The sequence below is a fragment of the Malaclemys terrapin genome, chromosome 5 (assembly GCF_027887155.1).
Source record: "Malaclemys terrapin pileata isolate rMalTer1 chromosome 5, rMalTer1.hap1, whole genome shotgun sequence".
Lineage (NCBI taxonomy): Eukaryota > Metazoa > Chordata > Testudines > Emydidae > Malaclemys > Malaclemys terrapin.
This window is the reverse complement of record NC_071509.1, coordinates 35,893,455-35,919,182: the sequence shown is the minus strand read 5'-3', so window position 1 is coordinate 35,919,182 and position 25,728 is coordinate 35,893,455. Positions and strand designations below refer to the sequence as shown.

The 25,728-nt window shown below is 40.1% G+C and overlaps 1 protein-coding gene across 2 annotated transcripts in view; it reads right to left on the bottom strand.

Moving 5' to 3' along the window:
* Positions 1-25,728, bottom strand: part of SLC34A2 (solute carrier family 34 member 2) — a 34,426-nt gene that overhangs the window by 5,489 nt on the left and 3,209 nt on the right. For both annotated transcript variants that reach the window (XM_054031167.1, XM_054031168.1), the window contains exons 2-12: positions 16,673-16,781; positions 16,429-16,563; positions 15,694-15,822; positions 14,218-14,361; positions 13,454-13,565; positions 11,229-11,424; positions 10,492-10,587; positions 6,922-7,042; positions 6,062-6,229; positions 4,637-4,753; positions 4,428-4,552 (exon numbers count right to left, since the gene is read on the bottom strand). In XM_054031167.1, the coding sequence (XP_053887142.1) occupies positions 4,428-4,552; positions 4,637-4,753; positions 6,062-6,229; positions 6,922-7,042; positions 10,492-10,587; positions 11,229-11,424; positions 13,454-13,565; positions 14,218-14,361; positions 15,694-15,822; positions 16,429-16,563; positions 16,673-16,778 (1,449 nt within the window). In that variant the 5' untranslated portion in view covers positions 16,779-16,781. The remainder of the gene's footprint in view (positions 1-4,427; positions 4,553-4,636; positions 4,754-6,061; positions 6,230-6,921; positions 7,043-10,491; positions 10,588-11,228; positions 11,425-13,453; positions 13,566-14,217; positions 14,362-15,693; positions 15,823-16,428; positions 16,564-16,672; positions 16,782-25,728) is intronic.

The window sequence follows — 25,728 nt, the reverse complement described above, 5'->3', positions numbered from 1 at the left end:
AGAATAGCTAGCATTGTTCCGATATTTAAGAAAGGGAAAATAACTGATCCAGGCAATTACAGGGCTATTAGTCTGACCTAAATGGTATGCAAGGCTTTAGAACAAATTATGAAGGAAAGAATAATTAAATTCATGGAGGTAAATGGAAAAGGGATGTAACGCAACATGGGTTTACTAAAAATAAAGTGTGCCAGACTAACCTGATTTATTTCTTTGAGAAGAGAACTGATTTTTTAGATAAGGGACATGCAGCATATCTAATACACTTGGACATCAGTAAAGCATCTGACATGGTACCAGAGGGAAAATTATTAGTTAAGGTAGAGACGATGAAGATTAGTACAAGGAACTGGCTAAAGGGGAGAAGGCAATGGGTTGTGCTGAAAGGAGAAATATCAGACTGCAGAGAGGTTACTAGTGGAGTTCCTCAAGTATTGGTGTTGGGGCCAATATTATTTAATGTTATTAATTTATTTAATTTTTATTTAATGTATTAATGACTGGCACAAAAAGTAGGAGAGTGCTAATAAAATTTGCTGTTGATACAAAGGTGGGAGGTATTGGCAGTACACAGGAGGATCTGAATTCAATAGTACAAAGTGCAAGATAGGATTTAATAATAAGAATTTCTGTTATAAATTCAGAGCTTATCATTTAGAAGCAACAGAGACTAAGTGTATTGCTTGATCACAGGATAATTATGAGCCACCACCAGGATGTGGCTGCGAAAAAGGTAGATGCGATGCTAGGATGTATTAGGCAAGACATTTCCAGTAGAGATAGAGAAATATTAATGTCATTGTACAAAGTACAGGTGAAACCTCATCTGGAATACTGTGTAAAACTCTGGTTACCCATGTTCAAGAAAAAATAATTCAAACTGGAACAGGTGCAGAGAAGATCTACTATGATGATTGGGATATGGAGGGCCTATTTTATGAGAGGAGAATGGAAGTGCTTGGCTTGCTTGGCCTAGCAAAATGAAGTCTGAGAGGGGGTAAACACCAGGGAGAGTGAAGAGCTATTAAATTTAAAGGACAAGCTGGCACAAAAACATATGAGTATAAGCTGGCCACGAACAAATTAAGGCCGGAAATTTAAAGAAGGTTTCTAACCATCACAGAGGTGAGATTCTGGAACAGCCTCGCAATAGGAGTTATGAGGCAAAACAGTTAATTCGTTTTGAGAGATGGATAAATTTATGAGTAGGATTATATGATGGGATTGCTCGTGATGTTGGGGGGCAAGGCTCAACAGCCCTGGGGGTCCCTTCCAGTTTATATCTTCCGTCGATCACCTGAAGGGGTGACCCCAACGTATTCTGAGGTTTTTTTTCTTCTTCCTCTGAAGCATCAGAGATGGGACACTGGACAGTCGGTGCTTTAAAGTGGCACTGAGCATTCTCTCACTCAGGTGCTTGCTCACATGCTCAGGCTCTAGCTGATTGCAATATGTGGGGTTGGGAAGGAATTTTCCCCAAGGTCAGAGTGTGACTTTGTGGGGGTTTCACCTTCTTTTGCAGTGTGGGGTGCAGTTAACGTGCTGGGATCATTTAGATATATCTTGCTCAATCAATTCCCTGCCATGGCGAGGGCTTCCGACATTGGTACACCTCAGTCTCCCCCTTCTCTGCCTGTGCCACATAATAATTTAGTCTCTTGTGGGCTACAGAACTTTCATCTAATTTTGATTGTTGGGGTTAGGGTGGGGGTGTTGGGTGATGTTGGTGGCCTATGATATACAGGAAGTCACACGAGGGCCAGGTCTACACTAACAAGTTAAGTGAACCCAGTTGTGTCACTCAGGAGTGTGAAAAAGCCACAAGTAAGTCAGTCTAACCGCCCCCTGTTGACAGTGTTAGTTTGACAGAATAATTCTTCTGTTAACCTAACTAACGCCCCTCAGGGAGGCAGATTAACTAAAGCAATGGGAGAAACCCTCCCATTGCAGCCGCGAGTGTCTATGCTGCGGTTTAAGAGTGACATAACCTACATGATCTGGTTGTCTCTTCTGGCTTTAAACTCTATGACCTGCTTTCTAAAGCCTCAAGAAGGGGCTTGGGCAAAATAAGGCCAGTGTCTGCTGACCAAATCTGTAGATTCCTTGCCCTTATCTCATTTCCCTTCTGTAATTGTTATTTGATTAAAACTAACATTTAAACTAGGGCTGTAGATTAATCACAGTTAACTCACGCGATTAACTCAAAAAAATTAATTGCGATTAATCGCAGTTTTAATCACACTGTTAGTCTCTAAGGTGCCACAAGTACTCCTGTTCTTTTTGCGGATACAGACTAACACGGCTGCTACTCTGAAACCTGTTAAACAATAGAATACCAATTGAAATTTATTACATATTTTGGATGTTTTTCTACATTTTCATATAGTATTCTGTGTTGTAATTGAAATCAAAGTGTATATTGTTTATTACAAGTATTTGCACTTTAAAATGATAAAAGAAATAGTATTTTTCAATTCACCTCATACAAGTACTGTAGTGCAACCTCTTTGTCCTGAAAGTGCAATTCACAAATGTAAGGGTTTTTTTCGTTACATAACTTCACTCAAAAACAAAACAATGTAAAATTTCAGAGCCTACATGTCCACTCAGTTCTACTTCTTGTTCACCCTGTCACTCAGACAAACAAGTTTATTTACATTTGCAGAAGATAATGCTGCCCACTTCTTGTTTACAATGTCATGTAAAGTGAAAACAGGCGTTCTCATGGCACTGTTGTAGCAAGATATTTACATGCCAGATATGCTAAACATTTGTAGGCCCCTTCATGTTTCGGCCACCATTACAGAGGACATGTTTCCATGCTGATGACACTCGTTAAAAAAAAAAAAAAATGCATTAATTAAATTTGTGACTGAACTCCTTGGGGGAGAATTGTATGCCCCCTGTTGTATTTTACCTGCATTCCGCCACATAGTTCATGTTACAGCAGTCTCGAATGATGACCCAGCACATTGTTCATTTTAAGAACACTTTCACTTCAGATTTGACAAAATGCAAAGAAGGTAAAGTACCAATCTGAGATTTCTAAAGATAGCTACAGCACTTGACCCAAGGTTTAAGAATCTGAAGTGCCTTCCAAAATCTGAGAGGGATGAGGTGTGGAGCATGCTTTCAGAAGCCTTAAAAGAGCAACACTCTGATGCAGAAACTACAGAACCCAAACCGCCAAAAAAGAAAATCAACCTTCTGCTTGTGGCATCTGACTCAGATAATAAAAATGAACATGCGTCGGTCCACACTGCTTTGGATTGTTATTGAGCAGATCCTGTCATCTTCTGCAAATGTAAACAAACTTGTTTGTCTGAGCAATTGGCTGAACAAGAAGTAGGACTGGGTGGATTTGCAGGCTCTAAAATTTTACATTGTTTTATTTTTGAATGCAGTTTTTTTGTACATAATTCTACATTTGTAAGTTCAACTTTCATGATAAACAGATTGCATTACAGTACTTGTATTAGGTAAATTGAAAAATACCATTTGTTTTGTTTTTTTTACAGTGTAAATACTTGTAATCAATAATAAATATAAAGTGAGCACTGTACACTTTGTATTCTGTGTTGTAACTGAAATCAATATATTTGAAAATGTAGAAAACATCCAAAAATATTTAAAGAAATGGTATTCTATTGTTGTTTACCAGAGCGATTTTTTAATCACTTGACAGCCCTAATTCAAACACGTGGTTTTGTTTTTTAAAGGATGTCATAAAATGATTATTTAACATGAGATCAACTTAACTGGACTTAGCCCAGCTTGAGATTGCAGCTGCTTTATCTTGTGTGGAGGCAATAAAATGACTACTGTTGTTATTTCCCTGTTTTCCAAGTACGTTCAGTTTATTAGAGTTATTGAAATGCATTGATACTGGTTATAGAGAAGACTTCATTACTATTTTCCCTCTTGATGTAGAAAGGTAAATTCAGACATCACCATATACCTGGAAAGTCATTTACCATTTTAAAAAATAGGTTCCCAAACCTAGGTTCCTAAAATCAGCGGTGTGCTTTTCACAAGGGCTGAGCCAATAATGAAGTCAATGGGAGCTACTTGGTCTTCAGCATTTTTGAAAACAGGCCATCAGTGTAAATGTCAACATTCTGACTTCGGAACCTAGCTTCTGTTTCTGAAAGTCTATAACAGAATCAAGCCAATCTCAGGAAAGCCATTATCTAACAGAATTCTGTGAACATTTAATGTACCTTTTGTCTCAGTATTTGAGACTGATGCGTGACCCTTAATAACCTGAAGAGCTCAGGTTTGAAAGGCAATGGTCTGGTACTAGCGTGGGATATTTGTATGCCAGCATCATTAGAGCTAAATTCTCCTTACGCCTTAATCCTCCTTACTCTGGCAAAATTCTCACTGACGTCAATCTGTAAGTAATAATAAGCATGATTTATACTGACCTGTAATGAATATCTTAATGTACTGCCTGGACTTGCTAAAGCGGCCAGTATAGCAGTCGTGGTCGTACCAATGTTAGATCCTAACGTAAGTGGGTAAGCGCGCTCAATGCTTATAACACCAATACCTAGAAGAAGAAAATAGGACTGAATATTTTGGAGTGAAAAATATAAAATATGAGGCTTTAGAAATAAAATACCAAAGAACTTACCAACGAGTGGCGTAATAGCAGATGTGAAAACAGAACTGCTTTGAACAATGAACGTCATACCAGCTCCAACAAGCATCGCCAGGTATCCGGTTACCCAAGAAAAAGGATATGGGAAATCTGAAAAATAAAAAAGGGAGGGCACAATTTTTAGAGTCACAAAATATTTTGTGCTATATGTAATACAGCTGTGAAAATATTATTATTATTTCTTATTTATTAGATGTAAAGCTACTTGGGGCAATGACCATTTTTTGTTCTATGTTAGTAAAGCACCTAGGACAGCGAGGCCGTGGTCTTTGAGTAGGGCTCCTAGGTGCAAATAATAATAAAAGCATTTACATGGAGATCAACACAACGACATATAGGTACCTTTCAATTATAAACTGAAATAACAAGGCCTACGGTTTTCAAATTTCAGTGGCCTCAATTTTGGCAGCTTCAGATGCCCTCAGTGAGCCTGTTTTTCAAAAAGCACTGAGAACCCAGCCTGTGAAAAATCGGGTCTCTTTAATGTGTCTCAAGCTGGGCACCTAAAAATCACTAATAACTTTTGAAAATATAGACCTAAAGACCCTACTTAGAGAGATAATGCACCATGTTTCCCTGACGCCTGCAGCTTTGCCAGTCAGCTATGAAATCAGGACGTAATCAGTTGGGAAGAAGTAAAATAAGAAACCCAAGAAACTGACCAGTTCCAAATTAGATGTAAACATGGGAACTGACTAATTTTTTTTCCTGAGCCGCTGGTGCCCTGTACCCCAGAGGAAGGAAGGGCCAGCAGCAAGTCCTGTTTATGTAACCTTCTCCCCATGCAGAGCACCATCTCTTCTTCCTCAGTCAGACCTCTGTCAGGGCTGCCTCCCACTGCTAGTGGAGCCCACCCCTCTCCTCAATCTAGGAAGCAAAAGGGATGGTGGCAAAAGCTGCACCTGGGCGAATGTCCTAGCATAAAGTGGCTTTTTAATGAGACAGGTGGTCATAGAGATGGAAGCTGGCTGCTCAGTCAGGAGAGGGAAAGGGAAAGCATCAAAAAATTTGTCCCTTTTTTCAACTAGCACTAGCAGTAACATGAGGTGAAAGCCCCATGCCAGAGGAAGCTGTCAGCACTTCAGTGGTATTTACTGAGGATATATATCGAGTAACCCCTAGGATTCTAACAGCTAATGATTATACAGTACATCAAAAACAGAGTCTGGACTTTGGTTTCTACGGCTTAATCAGCCACACTTCACGAGTGAAACATTCACTCACTGATTTATAAAAAGAAATGCAAGAAACACACTGACAAGATGAAATAATATTCTAGAATTTCAGCTTCATATTGCTTTACTCATGCTATTGCTTCGGATCGGCCAGGGCAAAGTGTCAGTAAACGTGCTTATTGCCACAGTTTTTCCTAGTTACATAGAAACAACACATAGTTACCGGTATTGAGTGTCTTCTTGATAACGGAGGCCACTTGTCCTTTAAGCACAGAATTCAGTAACTTAACTATCAGCACCAAACAGGTGCACAAAATTATCAAAGACCCTGCAAGCAGGATGAGACCGACAGCAAGATCAGCAAGATTTGTTCCTACAAAGAGATGCTGGCCTAAAAAGGAAAAAGAAAGTCAAAGTCAGACTAGCCAGAATTTTATTTCTGTCACTAGGCCATACTGCTATTCTTCCATAAATAGGCCTGGTGCCATCAATGTCAAAGGTAGCAAAAAATCCTTACCTCATTGGCTACCCAGTAGGGGTGGTTTAGGGGTGTGTGTGGATCTCCTATGGCCAGGGCTATAAGATATCTAGCATCCCCACACAAAGGGGCAGACAGAGATAGAAACATGCCCATGTATGGGTAATGTGTCTCCATGCAACTTTGCGCAAGGGAGCAGTATGCAAAGGCAGGAGCAAATCTTAGTGTGTTCTTCGTGGCAGGATGAGTGTGTCACCCCTTCTCTGCCAAACGTACTCACATGCCAATGAAGATGATCAATCATAATATCCAAGAAATCACTCTGGTAACATAACCGTAGGACCCTGTCACTGGACTTGTAAGGGGTGACATGACATGGAATACATTCTGTGCTGATTTTAGGGCTCCTAGCAAGAGATCTATGTGGGGTCTGAATGATGCAATGCTACCAAAAGGAAATTGGTCAATAACTCCAGAGGAGCTGGTCTGAATGTATGTCAAACTTCATTTTGCTTGTATCCCTTTATAATGATCTGTTGTTGACTTTACACAAAATAAGTGTACCTAAAACCCATAACTTACAAATAAGTGGTATTTCTACTTACATTTTTGAATATTTTCTGTGAGAGACACATTTTTGATGGTCCATGTCAAGTTTCCATCAGTCCAGCAAAGGTCAGGGGATGTGCAGTTTTCTGAGGCCGGAATGGTGACATTCTGCATTGTCTAGATATTGCCATGCAAAACAGACAATTTAATCAACTACATCCTTTGCATTAAAAACTAACATGCATGGGTTTTCAAGAACTGGAACAAAGCATTCCTATAATAAATGAAGAATGGTGAACAGGGCTAAGCTCAGTCTATAACTAATGGCATCCCACCAATGAAGAGGCAGACTTGCTTGTATTTTGAAAAAAGGCTGAGACTTCATTCAAGTTAATGAAAGTAATATGGTGGGGTGGGAAGGCTGTGGAATTCCTTGACAATCCCTATCAATCTCACTGTTCCCTTGAATCAAATAAACTTATCTCCGCCAGGGTCCTTAATTGAAAGTAGTGGAGGCAGTGCTGCCTAGTGGATAGAGCACTTGATTAGGACTCAGGACACCTGGTTCTACTGCCAGCTCTTCTTGCTGGGTGACCTTGGGCAAGTCACTTCACCTCTCTATGACTCAGCTTCCTCATCTGTGGAATGGAGATAATGCTACTGACATCCTTTATAAAGCACTTTGAAATCTACTGATGAAAAGTGCTATAGAAGAGCTAATTACTATTAGTGGGGACCTGTACTGGACCCCACACTCATTCACCAGCCACAACCTCGCCTGTGAGGAGGGAAGTGACCAGTCCAGACTCTAGCCGTGCTGGCTATGAGTTGCTAAGACAGTCATGTTCTGCTATTTCGTAGCAGTAGCCTTGAGTAGATCAGACTCAGCTCTAGTGGAGGCAAACAGGATTCTTCATTCAGGGTGGCAGGCACACACAGACCCCGACTCTTCAGTTCACAGAGAAACAGTGTTATATAATACAAGGTCTGCAAATCCTAGCCAGATTACGAAACCATGGAATGGATTGTTTTTGCTAAACTGTACAGCCCAAGAAAGTAGTTACCAGCCCATTAGACTTTGAACTCCGACTCTCTGAGCCACTGACATTGTGACTGTCACCAGTCCACAGACAAGTTTTTCCTTTTCTGTTATCTCTCACTTTGTTGCCCTCACAGCCAGTGACAAATTGTCTGTACCTATGCTTGTAAGGGGTTTATTAAAACAATTTTCTAACATTGTGTGTTTAAATGTACCAGTTTAACAATATTTTTGAATGACAACGCAATGGGTTCTACCCATCTCTTCTACTTTCCTTTCTTTCATATGAATTTTTATTCATCAGAGACACCGGACTAAGCTTGCAATTTAATAAACACACGAGAATTAATTGTCTAGGACTCATCGTAGTCTCTGAAACCAGGGGTTATTGTAAGTAAAGCATGAAATCTTACAATGTTTAATGAATCTCCTTCAAATTCAGCAGCAATTACTGCCCATTTATTGCCAAATGTTACTTACTGTATTATTACAACATTACCACTCTCAGCAGAGCTTCTAAACAGCCACTAGCCGCAGCAAAACCAACCATTTAGTATTAGAGCCAAGCAATATGCTGTTGTTGTAGGACCTGATTCTAATATACTTTCATTGAGTAGTACCTTATTCCCCAATCTGTCCCATTGGTTTCAATGAGATTACTCAAGGAGTAATCAGAATCTAGCCTTTAGCATATATGTTTAAAGAGGTGTGCATGGTCACATTTTTAATGGACCAGAACCTGCTCCTCTTACTCATGCTGAGTAGTCTCACTGAAATCTAGTAAGGTAGTTCTCAAAGGAAGTAAGGGTAACAGAATCTAGCAGCCCGTTATAAACTGATATTGGGCTGTATTCTATTAAATAAATGGGACTTGAGTGCAAAAATCAAAGGGGAAACATGATCTACTGGTTTTTATGGGGTCATTGCTGTGCAGAAGGGACTACAGAGAATCTAACATGACTCCTATCTTAAGAACTATTTTTAGCGCATTTTGTACTGGTGAAAGATGGTTGGTTGATAGTCCTGCTGAGTGACATTTTGTATTTGTCAACAGAAAAGGTACTATATGGGCAGGGGCAGTGCAAGCTTCCCACACTGTCCTGCCAATACACCTCAACCCTGACCTGGAGTTACCAAATCTGTCCCCATAGCTATTCAAGATTTGGCCTCTCTGCTGAGACTGTTTGTTTAGTCATTTTTAAATTTAAATATTTCCTTGAGTTGCAGTTCTAGAACAACAAATGTATACATGCACATCAAATTGTATGGATTTCATTATATCCCTCTTCCCACACGCTCCATGTAATCACTTATTTTCTTAGACTGGGATTTTCAAAAGCGTGTTTGAGAGTTGGGTGGCCAAATCTCATTGAATATTAGTGGGAGGTGAGTGCCTAACTCCATTAGGCTCATCTGAAAATTCCAGCTCTAGATTTTAAATTCTTCAGAGCAGGAATTGTGTCTTCTTATGCATTTGGGGCTGCTGACTTGGAGACTTTGGGCATTACTGTAATACATATGAGAAGTGATAACATTCTCATTAAGAGCACCAAGGGATCTTTAACAAACCAGTTTTATTTAGATGAAGCACTGAACAAGATCCAAATCCTGCAGTCTTTAATCTAGCAAAATGTATATTGACGTTAACTTCTGAAAGAAATTCCTTTAATTGGGAGTTTTGCCTGAGTTATGAATTCAGGTTAAGCTCCAAGTCAGGTTGGTCACAAAGCAGTTTTCCAAGAATACTAAAATAGGCAAAAGATTGCACTACTGCACATCAGAATAAACTAGTTCTGTATTGGTTTGTCAGATCAACTCACTGGAATGCTGCCATACTGCAGTGGTCTCCTGCTTGAATATTTGGCTTTGCTATTTATATCTTCACCTCAGTGTTTAATGTCAGGGGCACTATTCTGTTCTGCTGAAATTCATGCTTCATTGCAGATGACTTTCACCTCTTTTTGTTAATTATTTTTACTGTAGTAGCACCAAAAGTTCCCAGTCATAGGGACCCACGGTGCTTGGCATTGTACAAACACATAGTAAGAGACAGACCATGCCCTGAAGAGCTTACAATATAAATGTACAAGACAGAAAAAGGATGGGGAGGAGATAGTATTATTATCGCTGTGTTGCAGATATTTTCTACATGCAGAAAGTCTGCAGCAGCACCAGAAATTTAAAATAATAGTGGATTTAGGAGGTTTTTCTTTTTCTTTTTGATTCAAGACAATCACAATGACAAATCAAAAGGTGTACAGCATCGTTCAATGTCAGACCAAATTAGGCCAAATTTATACTTGGTACAACTCCTTTGACTTCAGTAGAGGTACAAGAGTGTTACACTTTGTTCATTTATTTTATGCAACAAATAAAACTAATCTCAAAATAATCTCACAAACTGCATATATTAGAACATCTTGCCCAACTACTGTAAATAACATTAGTAGTAATAGAAAAATATCTTTTTTGTGCTGTGAATGTATTTATAATACTGTCAAACTATTTCCTTCTATATGAAGGAGTGATAGTTAAGCGGCAATATCTTTGCTTAAGAGCACAAAAGCCATTTTAACACAATACTCACCACATTTGTTTTAGTTTTGCACCAAGTCTTTACCAAAGATTTGTTTTTTGCTCCTTCCTCATTTGTAGCAATTGCATTTATTACTGACTTATCAAGCTAAAAGAGAAGAAACAAATAGAACACAGTAATTCCAGTCTGTAGTTTGGATCTGTAAAATTAGAGCGAAGCCTGCTCATCTAATTCCTCCAAGTAGTCCCACTGAAATCAATAGGTCTGCTAACATGAGTAAAGCAAACATGATCTTAGAAGTGCCTGATCTCCTGCCCAACAAGACATACAAACAGGGGTTTATCTCCTGGAAAAATAATCTTCCTTTCTCATTTTTATATATCTATAAAAAACATGAAACACGCATCCTTTGCCCCATGTACTAGACCAAATCAGCCATCAGCTATCCCTCATTTAAACAAACACACATGGTTGATTTCATATAAACTCAACTTCTCCATGTATCAATTTCCCTGTTCACTCTATTTTTCACCAATCGCCTAACTCCCAACCAACCTTCCCAGAAGTGCCTGCCTTGGGTGTCAGCATTAAATTGACATTTTTTGAAATATTTGAAACATGTATCTAATACATGAGATTTCAGGAAATGTGAAACAAAAAATAAAATTAAATTAAAAATGAGTTTTCTGTCATGAGTACAGGGACTAATATGCAGCCTGGCAGCCTCAGAGCAGTTTGATTAACTGAAGATGAATCAAGCAAGTGGCCTCATTAAAGTGAGAGCTTACCTGGATGATAAGCTTTGTAAAAGGATCTGTGATGACTTTTAGCAGCTCAGGGGCATCTTCACCACTCTCGAGATTAAAGGAATCAACTATAACATTAGTAAGACGATAAAGATAACCAGACACTACTTCAAGGGGCAACAACACGAACACTGAGAGCCAGTTAAAGAAATCATGGACTGTAGCTCCAGCAAAGGCCCTGCCAAAAGAGATTCAAAAAGATGATTTGTTGTCTGAATAACACATGCATAACATAGATAAAGGATGTAATCATATGGTTTGGCAAGGAGCCTGCACTGAGGCAGGAATGATTTCCTTGTTAGGGCCACAATCTTCTATCCTGTCTCACAGTGCACAGAATCTTACATGCAATTGACAAAATGGACCCTAAGGGATTAAAACATCAAACAAGAACAGACAAATGAAGCAAATTCTCCCTGAAAGAGGAGTGTCATGCCTTGCTTTAACTATTTCCAGTGAAAGCCACTGCATAATCTCCATTAGCTTGTTTTCCCCTAATACTTAGCCTGACTTTTTCCTGCCGCAGTTAAAATCCCTTTCCTCCTGTCCTTACTGAGTAGCGTGAATTATGTGTCCCTATCCTTTTTATAGCAATCCTGTACATATTTGCAAACAATTACTGTAGATCTCCCTTCCAGCTTTCTTTTCTGCAGACTCAACATTCACAGTTGTTTCCCCATCGGTCTTCTTTTCCAAGTCTTTAATCATTTATTAATCTCCTTTAATTCTCTCCAATTTGTCTACATATGTTTTAAAATGTAGTTCCTAAAACTAAAAACCTAATGCTGTGAGCCACGGAAACATGTTTTCTAAATGTTAATCTGTTTGATTCCTTAGGTTTGCAATATTGCTTGAGGGTAGAATATTAGTGGAAGTTGGAACATTAGAATTGGACAATGGAAATGACGATGCAGTCACATAGTGAGTATTATTTTGACTGCTAGCAGGCACTTGTCATTTTTTATTCTTTCTTTGAAATATGAATGTATTGATCCATTTCATCCACCACAAGAGTGATGTGAACAGTACAGGTTATTAATAGATAGATATGATTATTAATAATTATATTATGAAGCAACTTTTTCATTTTACTTTTGTAATTAAAGTTTCTCCCTTCTATACATTATTTAGCTCTAACAAACTATTTGGTAGGTCATGTGTATGTCATTGACAAAGACTAGTAAGATTCAGAGGGACAACACAGAAATACGTTTTGGGTAAATGTATTTCACGCATCTGGGTACATGCACACAGTCGTTATTATTTGTACTGAATGACAAGGTGCCAAAGTCTCACTCCCATCCCATTTTTACTGCTCTCTATCAGTAAGCTAGCAGCATACCTTTGTAGTGTCAAGCTAGTTAGTAATCCATAAACTGGTAATGGATACAGTCAGTTGTTAGAATGTTTCACTTTCCTCATTTTACTATATCTTACCTACTTTGGAATTGACAGACGTTGAAAAAAATCATAAGGAGAGTAAACAACAGGTAGAAAACATTTTATCTAGTGTAACATTAACCTCTCCTGTGCAGACAAAGTTTTTCTTTGCCTGTTATAGAGATATGGTGAAATGTGGGTAGAAAAGCAGGCACTCTTCAAATTCCACTGGTTAGAAAGATTCTACTAGCTCCTGTGACATTCCTGATCTTTAAAAAGGGGGAGTCTATTAAGTAAGAGTAGAATCTCTTAGAACTGTGGAACTTTTCAATGGAACCACTATGCCTCTTTTCAGATGTATTTTCAATTATACTACATTAAGTCTAGGTTGTACTGTACTTTATAGTGGCACATAGCTCATGAACAAAGGCAACATGGTACTTACTGTACTACCAAAGCTGACTGCTTTATGAAGCAGAAAGCTACAGAATTGCCATGTAATTATGTATGATGACTAAGCAGGACAGAGCCTATTGAGGTCAAGCACAAAATTCCCCTTGATTTAAGTGAGACAGTATTCCATATTTTTTCATGATTGTGGACTAAATGTTGACTTATTTTAATTAGTTTATATCCAAGTATATAACAAACTGCACAAGAACTCATTAAATGTAGCTTTAGAAATGTACTTTCACCTTTCCAAATTATAAAACATCCCTTTGGACAATTAAACTGTAAAGTGGCTACTGTGATGATAAGAACACAAAAGAAAGTCTGCTAGAGGAATTGAAAATAGGCTCTGAAGGGCTAAGATTAAAACACAATACCTTCTAAATTCATTCCTGTCTCCAGCTTGCATGAGCGCCACAATTGTGTTTGTGACTGAGGTACCAATATTTGCCCCCATTATGATAGGAATAGCAGCCTTTACACTCAGCACTATAAAGTAAAAAAGGAGCATTAGGAGAAAATCAAATCCTTGGCACAAATTTTACAATGGACCTAATCATCCTCCCACCGAAATCAATGGGAGCTTTGCCATTGTCTTCAGTGGGATCAGGATTTGTCCTGTTAAGTAACTGTAATCAAAAACTATAATCTAAACAAGTTTATTTTATCAAAGCACCGTGAGAACGTGCAACATGATTAATCTGATTATTCGAAGGTCATGCTCTGCATCTGCAGCATACTGGTTTTCTGCCACTGCCTCAAGATGTGAAAGTAGTAGAAATTCTCTCTTATCCCTAAGCATTATCCCGCATGCAACTCTCACAGAACTAAACCACAGAAGCAAACCAGTTACAATAACTTTGTTGGTAGGATGAAGTATGCAAGTGCTGCTGAAGTTAACAAATCTAGTGTCAGTGAACCAAATGAATTTGACACAGTTAGGGAATGGCTGGTTTTCTATGCTATGTGCCCATTTTTAATCGCTGTCCATTTCTTATTTTGTATCAGGATGAAATAACTGTGAGGTTGTTTTCCTGCAGTCCCTTTCCTCATTTCCAATGTTTCTATACCTGGAGGTAAAAGGTGGTGAATGTAAAGGGTCTGAGGGTGATCTGCACTAGCTTATTGTAAGCAGACTTACATGTAGAAGACACCATGCTGACTATAATGGATGAGGAAGTGCTAGAGCTCTGCACCATGACTGTCACCAAAACTCCAATCACCAAACCAGCAACAGGATTTGACAGCACAGAACCATCTCGAAAAATGTCCCCTGCTGCTTTACCTATGAAAAGGAATTATTTTAGTGAGAAAGTGCCTTGTATAGTCAATAGTAAATAAGACAGCATTTCGTGAAAGAGCATAAAAACAATATGCATGTGGCCATGCCTGACAGTCTAAAGTGATATAACCCAGGGATCCAAGTTCAGTTCCTGAACATAGTCTCTAGCCTTCTGAGTGATCAGGGAACACCTTACATTTTCCTCTTTTCTTTGGTTGACTGAAAAATCAGCAACGGTGATGGGCCCCAGAGAGAACTGTATCTAGCCTACTTTGACTAGGGAAGGCCATCAAAATTGGGGAAGGGATTGAGGTTTGGGGGAGAAACCCCTGAGGGAAAAAAAGATTAATAGATTTATAGACTCTAAGGTCAGACCATCATGATCATCGTACAAAGATGTAGTTAGTCTTAGGGAAGCAGCTGTCTGAGGCACAGATATGGGTAGAACATTGATAGGTCCAAATCCCTCTATATTTTGCCTTACTTTCAGCATGACCCTGTGGTCTAATCCCACACGGGGCATTCCCTTATTTAAGCATTTTCCTGCCTGAGTGGTTTTATGCTTGATCAAGTAAATGACTGATTCAGACATCAATAAAATGATGTGAAAGTTGGAGCCCAAACACGGAGGCCAAGTTAGGAGGATCTGAACCTAGCAGCTTCTGAGAAAGAAGCCTGAAAATTGGGATCTGTAATAAGATTTTCCTAAGCTTGAGAGGGTAAAGGGCACCTCTAGATGAAGTGGAAATGAGATCATTCATGGGTTTACTTGTAAGTAATAAAGTAAGAGTTTGTTAACCAAGTCTGGAGCTGTGGTGACTAGATTTTCCTGCATTGGCCTTGAGAGAGCACCTACTGTATTTATCAGCAAGAACCCTGCTCCCGGAGATTAGGTCCTAGGAGTAAGAGAGCAGAGCAAAGGGTGATATGATACAACATTTCTATCTGCAAGCTTGGTGGTGGCAGCAGTTACCTGAGCTTGGGGCACAGGAAACCTGGGATCATGAGAGCTTCAATAAGCATCCAGTTTTAAGTCTCTCCACAGTAAAAAGCTTTTCACATATTGAAGATAATATAACTACACCTGTGTTTTTAACAGTCACTAAAATAAAAGGGACTTCCAAAATAAACTGGGATCACTAATCTCTAATGTCAACACCATTCTGGAAACAAAGGCACCCTGCAAACAAAGGGAGATCAACATTCAATCACAGAGGCCTCCTTCTGTATATTTAAATGCAATGAGTAACTTTGAATAGTTACTTTATTTTGAATTGAATTAGATTCAACAGCCCACCCAAAGCCTAACCTGATACTTCATAAGAGTTTTCATACCTCCTACCAACTGGAAGGCAGAGCTCAGTATATCCAAGGAACACACAAAGAAGTAGAGTAGTCCAAGCAAGGCAATAAATTTTGCTATCCCTGTGAGCACACTGATGATTTTTCCTTTGTTATCCATGTCTGCAAAACATAAGATGAGTTTTTATGTATCAAATATTTATGTATTTGGCACTTCTTTTTGAACAGTTTAGCACTTCTAGCAAGTCTCCCATCCATAGTCCATGGAGTCAAGGATAGTGTTGTGAGCTCTGTGGATGATAAACCCAAAGGAATGCTTTTGTTAATAAAATTTTAACTACAGCATCACTGCACATAAAAGCTTTTCATATACTTTAAAGATTCAGTGAAGTTTGAAATTCATCCTTTTTTTTTACTGTTCACTTTTAGGTTTTTACCACATAAAGTGGGGTTAATGAAAGGCTGATATTAACATACTGCTTGACAGCTTTCATCCACAGCTCTCACAGTGCTTTAAAATGGTGGGTAAATGGTATTATAATCTCATCACCCACAGGATCTGAGGAAATATTATAGCCCCGTTTTACCAATGGGGAAACTGAAGCAGAGTGGTTAACACAAACATTTTAAAACCTGTGTGCCTAAGAGGAGGATTTTAAATTCATTTCTCCAGAAACTAACATTTGAGAAGAAATGGCTAAGATAAAGAGCACAGAAGATGAGAAGAAATAAAGACATGTAAATAAGTTGTGTATTGACAGGTTGTACCTGACCACTTGACCCCAGTGTCCTGAAGCACTGGCATACTCCAAGGGTCTTCTTCTTGCCCTGGCTCATCTATCAAGGCAATGTTGGAATGTGCAGGCTGAAGTCCACCTTTACTTCGAAGTGAACCCACATGGTCTGTTGAAATAAAACACAAATAAACCAAATTGATTACTTGCCATCTTTCCCTGTAGCATAACTGTAAGGTTTTTATAGCCATGTAAATTATACAGGAGCAGATATTTACCTTTGTGATTTTCTCCACCTTTTTCAGACATGGCCTTGTCTTGCTTGGAGGAGTCTTCAGTATAGTTATTGGTTTGAGAGTTTTCCAACTCAGGCCAAGGAGCCATGATCTGACATTAAAAAAATACATTGATTAATGTTAGAGTCTGATGAAAACACTCTTCGGTGTATGACAAGAGAAAGGATTACCTCTAAAAACAACAGAGAGAAAACAACTCATCCTTGAACTCTGTTCTTTATTAACCTTATTGAATTAATGCATTTTATTTGTGAAACCATATTGTAGCTTTACTTGTGAAACTTAGGCCAATACAAGCTATACTGTTATGAGCTGCATAAAAGCTTGTTATGATTTGAATTAAAACCTTGTTCAAGCTGACGTGTGAACATGCCTGTCATTTAAGAGGTTGTAAGAAACAGTTAAGGAGTCACACCTAAAACAAGGTCTAACAGAGTTTGCCCAGAAACTAACACCATGGGGGCAAGGGGTTCCACTGGGTATTGTGACTGGGGAGGTATGAGAGAGTGAGGGAAGGTAGAACATACAGAAACTGAGAACACACGAGAACAGAGAGAGACAGAGGGAAAAAGCAAGAAAGCCAAGCAGTAGTCTGTGAGTACGGTGTGACCCTGGGTAAAACTAGAGAGAGAGCTTTTGCATCTGTTGGCTAAAGAGGCATGAGACTGTAATCTAAAAAACTGCCCCTTTTGTTCTTGGTTCCTCCTGTGTTTGGAGAAACAGGACTTAGTCTCTTTTACCCAATCTTGTTTATTTACAAGTAATGTACTATCAGACTCCATCAATTTCTACTTCCAACTGGAAAATCCCCAGGGTCCCAAAATTTGACTAGCCAATTGGCTCAAAAAGGGGCAACGCTGGTGTCAGCCTTGGGATCCAGTTTTCAAGGAGAAAGAGTGTGAACTGGTATTTCTGCTGAACCAAGATGGAAGGGCCGTCCTTAGGCATACACAGCATATGAGACTGCATAGGGCACCTGAAAATTTGGGGCACCCCGGGTCTTAGTGTCCACCTTCCGCCTCTTCCTATCCCTGTTCTGACCCTTCCCGCAGGCTCCCACCACAGCTGGCTGCTGCAGCCTGGGGAGTCTTCCTCCGGAGGGGATCTAGTACTTAAAAGTGAAAAAGCCTCCAGCCTGCCAGACCTATTAGCACAACATTGAAACTGTTAAAGAGCCATTCAAGTGGTGATGAAGCCATTTAACAGGCATTTCCCAACTCCCAGGTATATACTGTCAGTTTCTGAATTTATTGACAAAAACAGTTGTGCATGACTGTAATATTTACTCAGAACATGTTAGTCTACAGGACCTTAGTTTAAAATTTGCTTTAAAAATATTTCATTAGTGTTGTTGCTGAAGATTATAAAATCACATTGTTAAAAAATCCTTGCATAGATTTTTAGATGCACAATCTGGGTATTCATCTTTAGCCTTAAATGTGTCGATCTTCAGACATATAGTTTTCTAAATAAATCCTTCAAAAGACTACCCTTATCTAAAATACACATGCGAACCCAGGCAGCTGTCGGGCTTATGGGCACCAGTTTAATAATACTGCATAGGGCCCCATAAACCCTATGGACGGCCCTGCAATATGGAACAAATAATGGGGCTGCTTGCAGAAATCAGAAGTGGCCAGCTGAACTTAAAACAAGACCTGAAATAGGAGCTGGAAGCTTCACAAATGGAATTGAAGCAGCACCTGGAGGTTTGCCAGAAAGGGCTCAGAGATGACTTGCTCTGTGGGAGCAACAACTACAAAGTGTCCGGACAGATTGGTCTGGACACGTCCATGCTGGAATAGTGATGAGGTGACCAGCAATCTGACTGGCATAGATCAGCAGTTCTTCTGTGAAATAGTGGAGGCTAAGCAAGCTTTAGCCAAGCTTCAATTTGCCAACCAAGATAAGCTGCAGCAAGGACTTATGGAGCTAAAAATTCACCTCTGGAAGGAAATCAAAGGGTCACAGACCAGTGGAAGGCAGCAGTGTGGAGAGGAATTGAGCTACCTAGCACACTTCGTTAAGATTGGACATTTACAACAGTTTTCTACCCCCTTTGTAACCTACAGAGGCCTAGGGGGAGAGGTCAGGCTGTCCCAGCTCAAATAAGGCAAAATCTTTGATAAAAAAAAACTCCTGGGGAGCTTTTTTGGCCCAGTTCAACCTTATAGTTGAATGGCTGGGAGGAAGGATAGAAAGGAGGGTTACTAGCAGCAAGCTTGGGGGGCCCAGCTCTGATTGTGCTGCAGAACTTACCCAGAACTTTGACCTGTTGTTTGGCTCTAGCCATCATCTGAGCTGGCCAAGGCACAGCTAGGAGCTGGAAGAAGAGGGAAAGAACCCTCACCTGAACTGGCAGGGTACGTGTGGAAGACTTGTGTTCTTGGCATACCAGACACTACAGAGACCTTCCAGAATACACTGGCATTGGACCAATTTATAGATGTTCAGCTGGACTTGGACTTGCCAATCAAGATCAGCAAAAGGAGACCAAAGACCCTCCAAGAGGCTGTGAAATTTTCCCGTTAAACTTGAAGCTTTTCTTTCAGTAGTGCACCAGAAGAGAAAGCAGCTGCTAGTGAGGAAGATGGAAACTGATTGTCATGAGCCCTGTAAGTACAGCTCTGTACCCAATATGTAAGATGAAAGAGGGAATTTAAATCTGGTACATGACAATATTGAATGATTAGAACAAATGATAAACATGGTTTATAAAAAGGGGAATTTGCCATTAATGCAAAAATAGGTCAGTTAAATTCTGGCACTGTGACAAAATTGGCCCAGAAAGAAGGATTATTATAAATTTAAGGCAGGTCAAGACAAAGTGTCTAAAGTGTCTAGTGAAAGCCTCTCTCCTGGACTGGGAAACAGGTGACACCAAGTTGAAGGAGCAAAGCTTATGGAGGTACAAAGATCTGACCCAGAGTTTTAGTTTAATAGCCCAGATCTAAACAACAGTAAAAGGAGTTTGGCTATCGAGTGCATATTAGGATCTGTGTTGTGGATAGGGATAGTTGACACAGACTCAGACATAATGGTTATTAGACCAGACATACTAAAAAGGCTACCCAACTCCCCAGACAGTAACAGATGCGTAGAACTTTCTAGAGAACTGCTCCTATTACAGAAAGTTCATTTGTGGGTTTCCAACTATTGCAAAACCACTGCATAGATTGGGTCAGAAAAGGAAACCATTTCAATGGTCAGCAAAGTGTGATGTAGCATTTTCAGAGGTGAAAAGCCTCTTGTGATGGTGCCTTGCTTGGCCTATCCATTTTTCAAAACCCCCTTTATATTGGACACAGATACTAGTGCTTATGATTTGAGGAAAATATTGACACAAGAACACAATGGACTTGAGCGGATGGTAACTTATTATAGCAAAAATCTAAGTTCACCAGAGAAGAACTCCAGCAGTGGTTAAATCTACAAAATGTTTTCCTCCCTGTTTGTATGGGAGGAAGTTGATGGTCAGGACCAACCAATGCTTCCCCGCAATAGCTCTTTAGATCCAGGAATTCTAAGGGACAGCTTGTCAGGTGGTTGGAAAAACTGCAGTGCTAACATTTCACAATAACATGCAGATGTGGCCATAGGCATAGTAATGTTCCTGCCTTGTCCAGACAGACTTGTTGGGAGGCTAATTTGAAAACACTGCCCCAAGTGGGAGAGCAAGGAATTAGTTGCTCAATGGAACAGGTCTGCCTCTCTTTCTCTAATTTGCAGAAGTGCCCAGTGTTCCCGGTTTATCCTCTGGAATAATGGGGATAGGGTTGCAGGAATGGAACCCAGAACAAACTAAAAGCTTCCCAGAGAGAGGATTCTGATCTTATGATAGTGTGTAATTAGAAAATCAACTATCAAACACAGACACCCTGAAATATGGTCTCCTCCCACAGTACCACAATTAAAGTTTCCTGGTCACAGGGAATTTAAAGACGAAATATTGTCTAGAAGGTGGGAGAAAACAGCAGGTGATGGACACAGCTGTTTGTACCAGATATAACATCTAACATGATCTTAATAGTGCTGCACATTTTGGATTTGCAAAACCTTAGCCAAGCTAAAAGAAAATTTCTATTGGGTAAAAGAAAGGCAGGACATAAAAGGTCAGTGCAGGAAATGTGATGCTTGCTTTACAAAGAAGGGTCCCCCTAAAACTGGGAGAGCCCCTTTGCAGCAGGATCTTGTGGGAGGCACCAGTGCAGAGCATTGCCATTGATGCTCTTATGCTGTTGCCTGAGGCAGAGTCTGGCAATCAATATTTGCTGGTAGCTATAGATAATTTCAAAAAATGACCGGAGGTATATCCAATAAGAAATCAAGAGGCTGTGATAGTAGCAGAGGTCTTGGTATTCACAAGATTTGGGATCCCGAGTGAGTTACAGAGCAAGGGAGAAACTTGGAATCCAAAGGTTTTCAACAGGTTTGTGAGATTCTAGGCATCCACAAAAGCACACTCACAATCTGATGGGATGGTGGAGAGGTCAATAGGACTTTGGAGGTTCAGCTGGCTACATTTGTAGAGCACCACCAAAGGGACTGAGCCCAGCATATTCCATTCATTTTGATGGCATATAAAACAGCAATGAGAGTACAAAGTGTTCCCCAGGTTTGAGCATGACTATCGACTCCAGAAAACCTCTAGTATGAAATTCCTGAAAAGGAACAAAGGGAATGGAACCCCAAACTGAAAAAGCTAACACTTTTGCTGGGGAAAATTTGAGGATAGCCTCTGATAAAATGAAAAGCCTCTGTGACATCATGGCATATAGAGAATCTTTTAGAAGCAAGGACCTGGTCTGGTTCCATATTCCTAGAAGAAAGAAAAGTAGGACCCCTAAGTTGGACAAACCTTGGGATGGACTATATACAGTACTGTCCCAAATAAGCAAAGTGTTATACAGGAAACAGTTGGGTCCCAGGACTAAACCCAAAATTATCCAGAAGGACCATCAAAGGCAGTATGAGGAGATAGGATTTCAGCAGGGTTGCTCTCCAAATTGGAGAATGTAACTGTGGATGCCGAGGCTGGGAATGTTGTGACAGTAATGAGTCCCACACCCAGACAGAATGGGCAGGGACTGTCACAGCCAGCAGTTCCACAGAAACAACAGACACCTCAGGAGCACACTGAAAGGAAATCCAAGGAGAAAAAAGCCCCCAAACAGATTTGGGTGGGAATAAAATTATTTTATGTTGGTGAAGTGAAACTACTCTGACAGAAAGACCCTGTAAATAGTTAAGCTTGGGTTTAGTTCTGGGACCCAACTGCATCCTCTATCCACTTCATTTATTTGGGACAGTCCTGTCTAGGGTCTATCCCAAGGTTATGTAAATAGCTACACTTGTATCATTTGTAATTTTCTTTCTGTTTGGGATGGGTTATTGGGTATCACCATTTTAGGCCTCATTGGGACAATGAGTAAAATGGAGCTGAGGAGTGTTATGAACTGGGTGAATTCTTGTTATGGGCTCAGTTAAAACCTCATTCAAACTGATGTGTGAACATACCCTTCATTTAAGAGCATTGTAGAGACATTTAAGGGGCCACACCTAAAACAAGGCCCAATAAAGTCTGCCCAGAAACTAGCACTGTGTGGACCGGGGGATTCCACGGGGTATTGTAACCAGGTGTGTGTATGCAAAAGGGTCAGGGGGTGAGGGAAGGCACAACACATAGAAACTGAGAACACAAAAGAACAGAGAAAGAGAAGCAGAGGCAAAAAGCAAGAAAGCCAAGCAATAGCCTGTGAGCACAGTGTGACCTGGGAAAAGCTAGAGAGAAAACGTCAGGTTTGTTGGCTAAAGAGGCTTGGAGCAGTACGCTAAGGAACTTCTTTTGTTCTTGGTTCCTCCTGCAATCAGAGAAGGAGGACTTTGTACATTCCTTGTAAATAAACAAGATTGCACAACAAGAATACCAGACTCCATCGATTTCTACGTCCAACTGGAACAGCCCCAAGACCCCGAAATTTGACTAGCGGCTTGGGGTGAAAAAGAAGCAAACAAAATGATTTCCTCTCTCTGTTTGTAAATGTGTTTTGTTTTGGCTGCTACTGAAGCAAAGAACGTCACGCTTTCAAAACTTTAAGTATACAGGTTGTTTTAATTCTTCATTCATTTTGCCTCCGGTAGAAAACAACTTAAATTACTGCTTTAACTTTTTTTCTATTTTCTGGTGCTTAACTGTATAATTGTAATCCTGAAATAGTATTCCAGTGTATGGATCTGAAGAGGGACCTGCTATTTTTATTGTTGACTGAATATATGAGAATTACAACCCTGCTTTCTCCATTTCCATTAATCTTTCCAGGGTTTCTTAATTCAGAAGCAACAAAGAGTTCTGTGGCACCTTATAAACTAACAGACGTATTGGAGCATAAGCTTTCGTGGGTGAATACCCACTTCGTCAGACACATATGGTGGAAATTTCCAGAGGCAGGTATAAATATACAGGCAAGAATCAGTCTAGAGATAACGAGGTTAGTTCAATCAGGGAGGATGAGGCCCTCTTCTAGCAGTTGAGGTGTGAACACCAAGGGAGGAGAAACTGCTTTTGTAGTTGGATAGCCATTCACAGTCTTTGTTTAATCCTGAGCTGATGGTGTCAAATTTGCAAACGAACTGGAGTTCAGCAGTTTCTCTTTGGAGTCTGGTCGTGAAGTTTTTTTGCTGCAGGATGACTACTTAACTCTGATACTTAATTCAGAAGCCAAATCATAGGGCCCATTTGTGCCATTCAGGCACATTCCTATACTCTGGGTGCTGATCGGGGTTGGGTCTTGTCTACACTTTCAGTTTAACTGTTTTTAGCATTGGTTCAGCCATATCTGTTGCTGACAAAGGCTAAATTACTGCATGTAGATAAAACTTCAGTGTTATAAACTTCCATATAGATAGTTACCACCATGCGTAATGAAAGAGGTGCCGGGGCTCAAGCAATTAGGTGCCGGGACTCAACAATTTTTTTCATTACTAACTGATGCAGCAAGCCCAGAGGTGCCTGAGCTATGAACTGCCAAGCCCAGAGGTGCTAGGGCTCAACCCTGGTAAGCCCTGACACAAATTAAGCACTGGACAGTTACAATTATAGCATGGTTATAAGAAAAGAACCATGGTAGAGCCCTTCTAGCAAAAAACATGGCTAAATATTGCTAACATTTGAGCCTTTCCTTTGAACAGGCCCTTTACAAAGTAAGGATATTCCAGAAAGTTGTTCCCTAAAGGCTATGTGTGTAGGAAATATTTGCTAAAATATTACTTGGCTGCTACCACCAATTCAGCTCCAACTGTGGTGTCGGAGAAACTTCCACAGTGGTAACACTAAAGAGATTAGTAACATGGACAAAGCTGTGGAGGTAACTGGAATTTTAAGTTCTGTATTGTATAGACCTGGTCTGAGCAGTTACACAACTCAGGAATAGATATACAAAGGGATTTAGTTGCCTAAATCCAGAAATCAGATCCTCACACCCCCTGCGGAGTTGCCCCCTGTAGGTGCCTAAATTCTTTAGCTGTCTAAATTTCTGCCAGTAAAGTTCTCTGGGTGCCTAAATTTTTGCTGGTGAACACATGTAAAGGCACCTCTGCCCTGATGCCCAGCACCTAGCTCATATATAAGCCCTGGCTGCAGTCTGAAACTAAGTGTTCCCCTGCCTATCTTGCCTGTAGGGCCAGATCAGGACCAGGTCAGACCAGATCATAAAAGGAGGAAGAGGTGGTGCTCCTTCCCCACTTCTATCCAATATCCCAGTTGTTAAAGTACTCATCGAGGATGCAGGAGAACCATGTTCAAGTCTGGACTCTGCCTGATCTGGAGCAGGAACTTAAACCCAGTTCCCCTGTCTCCCTGAGGAGTACACTAACCATAGGGATAAGGGGTAGGTGTCACGCAATTGCTCCTGTTGAAGCTATTCCACTTTATATAAATAATTAAATGGTCATTGGGCCAGAGAGAGAGTGAGAATGTCTTGATAGCCCAGTAGCTAGGGCATTCATGTGGGAGGGAGGAGAGTCCAGTTCCAGTCCCTCCTTCAATGACTATTTGTGTTCAACCATGGCTGAGGGAGAAAGTCACAGACAATCACCACCTTCTATAGCACAGCATCATGACACTCATAAGGAAAACATTCTCCTCCTTCCACACTGGTCAGGAAAATTATGGTAATATCCTGATAGCAACAACTGTGCCTTTACACAATTGTTATTAGTCAAGTTTTAACAGTAGTGTAGACACAGCTTCAACAGTGTGTTTCCATTTGCCTGAAGCCATTCTCGTCCCATGCATGTCAGAACAACCCAGTCCTGCTAGACAAGTTGCATTAGTATATGTTAACTTCAGCATTAAAACGGCTTGCAACAAAATTGCTTAGCAGTAGCAGCCCTCTAAAATTTAAATGCAAACATTAAAAAAGTGTCTAAATCCAGGTTTAGGATTGCACTGGCCGCTTATTTTCACCACCCACCACAAGTCCTATCACCTACAAAATACATTTAAAACTGTTTTGCTATATCCAAATTCAAGGTGGAACTCAAGTATTCAGCCTCCCCTATTACTGAGGCAGCATGAAAATGAGACTGGTGTGATTTCCAGAGGCATGAGGGCTTGAAAACTCCACCTGGTGAAAAAGCCTCTTTCATCCCAGTATATAAGAAATCTTCTAAACTCAAGAATTTGGCAGAACACATTTTCATAATGAGGATGCCTCATAACACTAAGGTGTCTGGAGTTCCACAGGTAGGTCATTTATTTTTATTATTGCTTTTTTATATTATTATTTCATTATCCTGAAGCACTCTGAGCAAGTTGGGGTGGGGGAGTGAAGGAGGGAGAAGGTGGCAGAGGAGAAGTGCTATATAGTTAAATAAATACATACAATTATTAAATTTGATGTCTGATCAATGTCCAAGATGGGGAATATAACCTGAATACCCTAATTCCTAGAAGTAACTACCCTCAGCAGCTCTGTTTCCAGGGAGGATATCACAGTAGCAGCCAACTCTGACTGCCTGATGTTATCAAGGGTCTCTGA